Source organism: Tenrec ecaudatus, chromosome 10 (assembly GCF_050624435.1).
Source record: "Tenrec ecaudatus isolate mTenEca1 chromosome 10, mTenEca1.hap1, whole genome shotgun sequence".
Classification (NCBI taxonomy): Eukaryota; Metazoa; Chordata; class Mammalia; order Afrosoricida; family Tenrecidae; genus Tenrec; species Tenrec ecaudatus.
The window spans coordinates 113278554-113289498 of record NC_134539.1 but is presented as its reverse complement, the minus strand read 5'-3'; the positions used below and the strand labels follow the sequence as shown (position 1 = coordinate 113289498).

Below are 10945 nucleotides of genomic sequence, written 5' to 3'. Positions count from 1 at the left end.
GCCCTCTGCAGTCTGGCGACTGATGGCCCTCAGGGAGGATGCCTGTGAGCATCTGACCTCCCCCCACAAAATGCCACTAGCAAGTTTGCATTTACTTAGATGGCTTGCAGTGTATTTTTTCTAGGTCAGCACTGCTCTAGCAATTGAATGCTCCCAGCCTGCAGGCACTAGTGATGATTGAATGGAAAACTTGGGGAGGTGGGGGGAGGGAACTGGAGGAAAGAATGGAGGAGGAGGACCTTAAACCTGGAATTACAGACTCAGAGGGACTTCCAAGATGTACTTCTGGTCAATGAAAATGAACTAGGAAATAATTAAGAGTGTGGGAAGTGACAGAAAAGCCAAGGTAGACAATTTAAACTGTTATTGTACACGTGTGTACTGCAATGCTTAGTCCTTGTTGTACTTGGTATGTCAGACACCAGGTGAGTAGCCAAGGGATATGGTGCTTCCAGGAGCAAATTAAAAGGGACTGGAAGGGGTAGATGAAAAAGAAAAAATAAGCGGGGGGGGGGGAGGCAGGAGATGAGAGGGAAAATGCCATTGTGAATGGGTAATCTAAACAATTTGTTGGTGCGGTTTTACACAATTTAAAAAAGGGTTTTCAGATTCTAAAATAGGTGTTTGTTATAGCAAGTGAAATAGTATAATGCAAAGATGTATTAAAATAATACCTACCCCATCCATTCTACCTTTGAGGTAATCAGTGGTGCATATACCTTTATACATACATATATACACACACAGTTCTTTATCTGAATTTTACTCTGTAAATAATTACTTGGTAATAAATCATAGAAATTCCTGTCATTAAATATTCTCATTTAATAATTTCTTTATATATGTATATATTTACATACACAGGAGGGTTGTTCCCCCCCTGCTCAAAACTGAAGGGTCAGAAAAAAAAAAAAAAGAAGGGTCTTTGGAACTAAGAACTGGTGTAAACCTCCCGCTGCCTCTTCCCCTTGCACCACTTCCTTTTCCCTTCCAGGTTCTTTTCCCCCTCGTGGCGCACTCTCCTCTTCTCTCTCCCTTGCACTTGTGCACATTTTCTCTCTGTGCCCATGCACACACACATGCACGCACTCATATAACCCACCACACCATCAAGGCTCCTCAGTTATTATTGCAAAGTAGTTCCTAATTTCTGGCCCTTTTTAACATGACAAATTGGAATTGCCTGCTACTCAGTTCCTTATAAAGGTGATGTGATACTTGGGGACAATTCCAAGTTCATGTAGTTTGCACTGTTTAAATATATCTTTGGATCAAAGGGCACCATGTGAAGTATAACTTGAACTAAATATTTAGTACAGCACAAACTATGTTAAGTAAATCCTCCATCTATATCTCAGTCTTGCTAACACTACATTAAACTCTCCTGATTTTTTTTAATTGGTGAGCACAGTGATAGGTGATATATGGCATATATTCTGTATCTTAAAAAGTAGAGCTGATCGGGGAAAATCAGCAGGTCAAATATATCTAGAAACAAGACTGACATTTGAGGCACCTAAATATATGTTGACCAGTGTTACTAGATTTACCCTTACAGACAGACATTCTTCTAAGACTTTCAATGCATGGCACTTTACTGTATGGGATTTAAGTACCATATATATTTGTGTATAAGCCTAGTTTTTCAGCACATTTTTAATGCAGTTTTTTTTGTTGTAAAATTAGGTGCCTCGGCTGATAACAGGTCGGCTTATACTTGAGTATCTGCGGTATTGAATCCATCTGGAATTAGTATTGCACATGATAAACGAGGCAAGGACCCAATATAATTTAACGGTTTTTAAATTTTAGGTTTAGATATTTTATAAAACCCACCTACATAACCGAAATCAGTAACCCTGAGAAGTATCTGCCATACAATTCTGAGTGAATTCAAGGATAATACTGTGGATTAACTCTGAGGATATGTGATAAAGTACTGAACAAAGGAAGCAATTCAGCTATTGCTAATCATTAGAACTCTGTGAACCAGCAAAACTCATGGTTTACTGTGAAATCTGAAATAAGCATATTCTCAAATTATAAGCAAAATGGACTAAGTAAAAAGGTAGCATGCGTTCCGTTAAACAGAAAATCATTACTAAGTAATCTGAGAATTTTCCACGGGGGCTAGTAGTGCATTTATATAACAGGGACCTAATGGATGTGCTCTAGTTTTGTTTTGTTTTAAAGCTGACGAGTTTGCACTGGAAACACTATTTATAGTATTCAAGGTACTGAGATTATTGGTTTGTTAAATCAGTGAACAAATGAGCAAATCAACATATGATAAAGGAATTTAGGTTTAAGGTAAGACATTTTTCTAGAAGAATAATATATAAGGATTGGTGTGTTAATTCTAAGTTTTGGGTTTTTAAAATCATTTTACTGGGGGCTCTTACAGTTCTTATGACAATTCAAACATACACCCATTGTGTCAAGCACATTTGTACATATGTTGCCATCATCATTTTCAAAACATTTTCTTTCTACTTGAGCCCTAAGTTCTTATAAAAGGTAGGAGTATCGTGTACTCATCATATTATTGGGTGTGTAGTTTCTTCTAGGTAATGAAAAACTCAAAACAGAAAGACTTAAAAGGTCATATCTAGTTGTATAGAAAAATTTTTAAAGTGAATTTCACATGACTAAGTAGAAGGCTAGTGATTCTGAGTGGGAGTGGGGACAGAATGTCTTACAGGGATGAGGACTTCAGAATTGGGAGGTGGGCGTCTGTGTGTACATACACACACACTTCATAAAAACAATTTTCTATCACCCTCTACTATACTCTGAGAATCACTATGTTAGTGTGATTCTAATTGAATAGAGTACGTTGAATTGTCTTCATGTGGGAGGAGATTAGTCAAACTAAAATGTGTGGAAGTCTGAGCCAATGTAGGGCAGAAATCTAAAACAAAAGAAATAAATGCTGTAAGACAGCACCCTGTCAAAGGAGGAAGACAGAAAAAAACAAGGCTGTCCCATTGAGTTCCAGCTCTCACAGGTTTCACTGTCTTATGATCATGGTCTCTAAGCTATCTAATGTTACCAAGAATGAGGATTATACTACAGGCTGCACTGTAAAAGGGACAAGGAGAGCTTATAATTAACCCCATAGCAAAGATCAGCAGGAATTCAAGGCCCACCTAGAAATGGATCCAGCCTTCACCTTCCCACACTTCCATTCACCAGCCGCTTGCATGGCAAAACTCTCCATCAGTTCCTTAACCCCTCATTCGTGGCTATGCTGAGCCATCAAAACATCTCTGACCACCTGAGGGCAGGTCATGGAGCAACAGTGAAAGAGAAAAGTACACAACTCTGCACTTCAGACTGAGTAGCCTAGCCTCTTCTCTCTCCCCCACTCTAGTCTCCTAGAATTAGGTCACAAGCTGAAGGAAGGGCTCTAGCCTTTATCAACTGCCTCTTATCATCACTCAGCCGCCCAGAACTGGGTCTACACAAATCGACTGTACTGCCAGTTCCTGCTGGCTCACTGTCCTGTGGGTTCATTAATTCTCTAGAATGGCTCACAGAATTCATGGAGACTGTTAACCATACTTAAGGTTACCTATGTGTCATAAGCAGAAAGGATACAAGCAGAGGCAAGGTTTGGAAGGTCTCAGCATAGGGATTCCATTGTCTCTACCCCTAAAAACAACCCTAAAAGCGAACAAAAAGGGAACCCCAATTTCTAGAGTCCCCTAGTGATTGAGATCTTAATGAATAAGCATGACTGGGGCCAATACATAGCGTAGTTCGGATCACACAAAGTGAATGTGCAAGGCTGCACCATGCCTCTTCTCTTCCAGACGTTAGTTTGCATGGTGTAGCCCCTACTTTCTTGGCTACTTTAAATAGATACACAGCACCCTAACTGCTCAGACTGTTTTCAGAAAACAGATACAAAAGGCCACATTTAGTTCTGTATCCCACTCTCGGAGATATGACGCTAGCCATGTCCGCACCCAGTGTGCTGCTCTGAACAGAAAGACCAATAAAATGCTGTGCCCGACACAATAGCCTAAGATGCTAGACCCTCTGCACCTGCCCTTTGAAAAAGCATCACATCACTCCAAAAGATACACTAGGAGGTCCTGGATAGAGTAGGGGGAAATATGGGAAAAACGCAAAATCATTTACAAAACAAGCTTCCTGGTCTAATAGAGACGAGTGGAACATCTGAGACTGTGGCTCAGACCGTTATGATCCTTGAAGCATTCCTGTAGCTCCACTTTCAGCCAAACTACAGACAGGGTTATAGGGTGAACAGTCACACCCGGAGAGGCTAGGCTGCCACTCAGAGCAGCTGTTCTCAACCTTCCTCATGCTGTGGTGACCCCACCGAGCCATAAGATTCATTTCATCGTTACTTCATAACTGTAATTTTGCTACTGTGATGAATTGGGCGACCCCTATGAAAGGGTTCGACCCCCAAAGGGGTTGCAACCTACAGGTTGAGAACCGCTGCCTTAGAGTAACCATTTATAACAGATCAAAGGGCAGTACTAGAAAAACGCTCAGGAAGCAGGAAAGAATAGGGAAGGGAAAAAACAAATCAATTCTAATTCATGACAACCCTACAGGGCAGGGCAGAACTGCCCTGTGGATTTCTGAGCCTGTAACTTTATGGGAGTAGAAAGCCTCATCTTTATCCAAAGGATCGGCTGATGGTTTCAAACTGCTGACCTTAAGGTTAGCAAACTACTGTGTAACCACTACACAACTAAGAAAGATGAATGAAATAAACACGAGGAAACGGGAAAAGTTGTTAAGTTGTAGGGATTGCAATCAATCATGAATCAAGAGCATATCTATACTGTTTAATGAAAAACAAATTTGCATTAAATTTTCATCCAAACCACAATGAAGTTAACAAAACAAACTCTGTCATTGAGTCAACGCTGACTCATAGTGACTTCTGTGGGTTTCTGAGACTATAACTGTTTACAGGAGTAGAAAGCCCAGCTGTTCTCCCTCAGAGTGCCTGGTGGTTTCGAACTGCCAACCATGTGGATTGCAGCCCAACCAGTAACCACTACACCACCAAGGCTCCTCAGTGAAGTTAGGAAGGAAAAAAAGAAGGGGGGGGGGGAGAAAAATCAATGTATTACATTGGGGGGAGTGCATTACAGAAATCTAAAATGAATCCTCTATAATGAAGAATCAGTAATTATAACCCTCTCATTTTATACAATTGGAAATTAAGATTTACAGTTTGAATGACTCTCCCTCAAGGTTCTGAAATAGTTATTGGTGGATCCAGGCCCCAGATAGATAAAGAGCATTAATTCGTATTTTTAACAAATGTAATACAGTATAAAAAGGACTAGAGAGAAACAGTGAGATAAAAGATTAAGAATATATCCTTTTATTTGCTTACTCCCAACCTTATTCTAAACAGGCTTACACAGGTACAACTTTAAAAATGAGGAGTGGGGGAGAAGAAGGTAGATAATGTAGCTAGCATACAAAATGCATAACATTCTGGATTTGGGCCACAAATTGGGCATTAGTACAAAGGGGAAAAATGGTAGACTATTAGTGTCATTAAGGTAACCAACAAACAGCACTTCAGGAAAAATTCAAGGACCAACAGGAAATTTCTCCCACGCATCCTAAATGGAACACGGAATTGCAATGGTAAACATCAGCGCTTATTCATTTCAGTATGCACAAAGATTAACTTTCATAGGGATTTTCCTTATGATGTCCTCTTAATGAAAGCAGGTGGCATCATGCCAAAGTATAATTCAGAAAGAGGCCATTCTGCAAAGACATAAAATGCCAGCCATGTGCAGGGAAAATCTGGGTTAATCCAGGGACAGGATAAACAAGTATACAGACTCTTTTGTCTAGAAAGAAAGATTGGATACAATGTATTTATTTATTTATTTATTTATTTTTCTTCTTTTACATTTTATTAGGGACTCATACAACTCTTACCACAATCCATACATATACATACATCAATTGTATAAAGCACATCCATACATTCCCTGCCCCAATCATTCTCAAGGCATTTGCTCTCCACTTAAGCCCCTTGCATCAGGTCCTCTTTTTTTTTCCCCCTCCCTCCCCATTCCCCCCTCCCTCATATGCCCTTGGTAATTTATACATCGTTATTTTGTCATATCTTGCCCTATCCGGAGTCTCCCTTCCCCCCTTCTGTGCTGTCCCTCTCCCAGGGATGGATACAATTTAAAAACAATAAAGTCTAAATTAAAGCATGTTTTCCCGTAAAATCATAGAACAAAAGTGAAGCTTTTAGAAATTGAAGAAAATGAAGAGGTCGTCATACAGGCTAAGTGTATAGACACAAATTTGCAATCCAAATAATTTTCCTTCCGAAAAAGGTTCTTTTGAAATTAACTTTAACTCTTACGTTTGATGCCATGCCTCTCTACGAAGCACCCCCAGTTTCTCCATCAAAGATTGATGTTTTTTGAAGTGCTGTTAGAAAAAATTGATGGCTTTTCCAATTACACCTAGAAAAGACAGCTAACCCAATTCCTGGTTTAGTTCTCACCATCTTCTTCCTTCAAGCTATTAGTTTTGATTTTTAATTTTAAAAAAATTAAATTTATTAAAGAATGATCTTGAGCCCCTGACCATATTTTTTCATTGTATTATTTGGTCCCCTAAGTAGAGTTGAAATACCATCTTTTGAAATCCATGAAAAACATTCACACTTGCTTTGGCCAAGCCAATAAATATTTAGCTAGCATGATGGGAATCCATGAATAACAAAGGAAACAGCAGAACAAGGAGATGTACAAACAGAGCAAAAGAAAGGTCACTACTGTGATCTAGGATGTTGAATTGAGAGGTAAGGTGTCTGATAAGGGAAGGTCAGCTGACCGCCAGTAGAATGCCCACGGTGTGAACTTGGGTCCAGTGCCTAAAGCAGCAGAGGGATAAGGAGCTAGAGTACAAACAAACTCATCAAGGTGGTCACACTGTATCGGCAGTAGAGGAAATCCTCAGGTTCCCCACTGTGCTCCACCTACACAGGGCTGGGGTGCATCAGCAAGCACTCCAGGTCACAGTCAAAGTCCTTGAAGGGCATGGATTCCAGTGAATTGGACTGGGTAGCTTCAGCTTCCGTAAGAAAGTTCATTGGCTGCTTTTGCAGGAGCTCTGGGTCAAAGGCCACCCCCCGAAAGAAAGGGTGGACCTGGAAATGATGCAGATAGCGCGGACGGCAGAACGGGTTCTGGCATAAGAGCTGAAGGGAAATAAAACATGAAAAATGAGGGGCTGGGATTGGCCAGGCCCCGAACAAAGAAGCATGACAAGGAGAAAGCAGGCCTTGGAGCTAGGGAAGGCAGGAAGTAGATTTCTAAAAGAGGGAGAAACAGGCTAATTGGGGGCAAAAGTGGGAGTGTAAGAGTTGTATTTAGCAGTCTTTAAGTGGTCTACTTTCTTGGAAAGGGCATGTGTGTTCCAGGTGATGAGGAGATTTGTGGGGGACAGAATCCATTGGGCCAAAAGTCAGAAATGAAATGTGAGGTGCTAGTTCAAGGGAAAGCAATGAGGTGAGCCCCTTAAGCAAGTTAGAACAGTTCCCCCCACCAAAAAAAAGTGAATCAGGGGGATGGGGAAATCCCACTTAAATGGCAGGGAGAGGGAAAAATTGGTAGTCAAAAAGGAAAGTCAAAGGTATTAGTCACCTTTACCTCACGGAGCAGGAGTGAGAGCCCCTGGTTAAGAAATGCGGGGATCTGATAGTCACAGTGGGTCACACTTGCCAACATGGCCACATGGTCTCTCTCTGCAGCCACTGGGAACTGAGTTAAAAGGAATAGCAAGATTTCCTAGTGTTTTTCTGTCTCCCCATCAGTAGGGCAAATTTTCTCTTTTCTCTGTCCAGTTGTCTCACCTTTCCAGTTGCCAAAGAGAAAAGCAAGACACCCAGGGACCACCAATCAGCAGCATGGTTGTAAGGCCCTCCTCTCAGGACCTCCGGGGCTAGAGTTGGAAGACACTCATCATTGGAGCCTCTTAGCTGTCTGCCCAAAGCTTACCCACCAACTTTAACCCCTCTCACCCATGTACTGAAGGGTCCCACAGATAGTGTAGGCTCGGGCTCCCTGGGGCAGGTAGTGGGACAGACCAAAGTCTGTCAGTTTCAGATGCCCTGTGAAAGAAGGTAAGGGCGCAGCACCACTCTACTCCACCCTGCAGCCATGACTTGTGCCAAACCCAGGGGCTTTTCATCTTGAGTCAGGAGAGAAAATGCACTTACCTCGTTCATCCAGGAGGATATTCTCCATCTGAAAAACCACAGGTGAAGTATTACTCATCCTTCTCATCCTGGTCCTTTCAGACCCCTTTCATCATGTGTACCCCTAGGTGAAGAAGATCACTCTAAACCATTCAGATCTGTGCTGGGTAGAACCTTTGGGCAAATCCTTAGTATCCATGGGGGCCCCAAATCAGCTGCTCCCAAGTCCACTGTGCCTTCTGGGATCTGCTGGAATCTCTTACTGAGCCCCCTCTTCAGACAGGGGAAAAAGCACTCAACTCTACCTTCACATCTCGATGGATGATGCCCAAGTCATGAAGATAGCCTGTGGATAACAGCAAGCATGGGTGTGCTGAAGCTCTATTGTCCTTTGCAGTTTCCTCGTGGCCCCCTCCTCATCCTGTTCTTTGACCTCTGGAATGAAGATATTTCCCCTCTACCCACCCTCTCCGCTGGACTCTTCCCTCTGTTTCCATTAGCATTCCTATCTTACTTACACAGCACCAGGACCAGCTCAGCAGCAAAGAGAGAGATGGAAGCCTCAGCAAAGCAGCCCACAGTGGACCAGAGGGAATACAGGTCTCTGCTACAGTAGCTGCACACTGCAAAGCAACAAAGGCATCATTTGGAGGCTGCTGTGCCTGGGCTCCAAGCTTTGTAGGCCTCATGCCCAAACTGGTGCCACCCGCTAGACCCTGTCCCTTAAGATAAACGGGTGCTTATGAGCAGAGTAAAACAAACCAAAGGGGAGTGGGTAATCCGAGGTGTGGGGGTATGGTAGCACCACCCTTGGGGATGAGGAGAGGACAGTCACTCACTAATAAAGAGGTGCCGTTTTCCCTGCCAGCTGTCACCCAAAGTGTGTACAAAAGGATGGTTGATCTGTCGCTAGGGATGAAAGAATCAGCAAGTTAGGATCATTGAGGATCAAGGCAGTCAAGAAGTTGGATTTCACCTAGTTGTGCACAAAGGGCCCCATACTTCACCACTCAGGTCAGATGAACTCGATCATTGGAGCCAGCTGCCTAGAACCAATATAATACTGGGGCCATGCTGGAGAGTTCCCTGAAGAACCTGTGGAGATAGCTACTTTTTCTAGGATCTGTTTTGGGGTTGAATTAAGTTGGAAGCGGGGCAGGGCAGGACAAGAAAAGAGCACAACAATGGATGTGATGCTTTAACTCTTAGGATCCTTTCCCGGGGCCCTGTGCATACCTGAATGCTAACTTCTTCCTTGCACTGTCTCAGGGTATCCCTCTGTAGCACCTTTACCTTGGACACCACCTACAAAAGGAGAGGAATTAAGTCTATGGAATCCTTCCATCCTCCCTGAAACCAGGACTGGAGGCAAGGACTAGAAAGCCACATGGAAGAGTACCTAGGCCAATACCTTCAATGCAAATACAGCTTTCTGGCCACAGTCTAGCACCTTGAGGACAGTTCCAAATGAGCCTTTGGCCACAAGGCCTAAAATCTGCAGAGAGAAACAGAAAAAAGTGAGTTTCTAGATTTCCCCCCCAAGAGTGAGGGCCCCTTCCAAGAATTTCACTGACTTACCTTTAATTGTTGTTGCCCGTTAAGAGGTCTAATGGGGAACTCAGGTAGAAAAAGAGTGATGAACTGAGGCATGGGCCACTCAGACAGAGGCTTCTCTACTGGCATTGTGGCTGGCTCCAGGGACTTCTTGTATATGCACCGATGTTGCTTTGGTTCCCACAGCTCTTCCACACCTGACCTGCTGGTCCCCACACCTGACCAGAGGCTCTTCCAGCCTCGGGTCCAGGGACCTTGGATGTTGCCACCCTGCTGAGAACCAAGGGAACCACTAAACCACCTGTCCCAGAGGCATGAATTGTGTCCTGCCCATTTTAGCACTCACTCACTTCCCCTCCCGTACATCCCAGCCCTAGAGGCACCTTTGAAGCACAAGGCAAAATTGCTGTCCTCCCTGCTTTGGCCCAAGGCCTAAATGTGCAGGACACAATTCAGCAATCATGAAGACATTATCCTTGAGACTTACGAAATATACAGCCTGTACCTTTCACTATGAGGCTGGGATGCTCTCACAGAAATAGCCACTCCCTCTTCCCAACGGGGAGCACTACAACTCTCCAGTCATTTCCCTGACAAAATCCATACTTCCTTCACCAGAGTACCAGAACCCCGAGGCCTACCTTGTGAGGAGCCACCCAGGCACGTTGCCCCTGCCGACAGCTCACTGCTCCCATTCCCAGCCTTTGTCTCTGCTCTCCTCCCACTAAAGCTGTTGTCCCAGTTATGTAAGCAGTTCCTCTCTCCAATGCTTCATTAAACAGGAGCCTTGCCTCCGCTTTGCTACTCATGATTAGAGGTGCCGGGGACCCAGCCAAATCTCAACACTGTCCCCAAATTTTATTCCCTCTTACTAAGAATAGGCTTATAGCCAGAGTTGAAGTGCAGACCCATCACCACGGGGCCAGTGTCACTCCAGGGCTCAACAGCTTGAAGGCAGAGGTAAAAAGAGGCCACTCACTAAATGGCAGCTACAGGATGTGTCAGGTTAACGAGAAGAAAGAGTATAGACAGTTTGAACCCATACACACAACACAATCCGGTAGAAAAAAAACAGCAAATTTTTTTAAAAATTTTTTTCCTTTTTAAATCATTTTGTTACCATTTTCCAGGGCTTACCCCAGGGATAAGATTAGGGGACCA

At 43.3% G+C, this 10945-nt stretch overlaps 1 protein-coding gene across 1 annotated transcript; it reads right to left on the bottom strand.

Annotated features, from left to right (window-relative positions):
• Positions 1–6100: 6100 nt before the first annotated feature.
• On the bottom strand, positions 6101–10696 carry RSKR (ribosomal protein S6 kinase related). Its single transcript, XM_075559615.1, has 12 exons — positions 10657–10696; positions 9809–10110; positions 9642–9725; positions 9467–9535; positions 9070–9139; positions 8749–8853; positions 8536–8576; positions 8252–8279; positions 8054–8143; positions 7886–7974; positions 7683–7793; positions 6101–7231 (listed from the first exon to the last, which is right to left on the bottom strand). Exons 1-12 carry the CDS (start codon positions 10694–10696, stop codon positions 7010–7012), a joined length of 1251 nt encoding a protein of 416 aa, XP_075415730.1. The 3' UTR covers positions 6101–7009.
• Between the last annotated feature and the right edge of the window lie 249 nt (positions 10697–10945).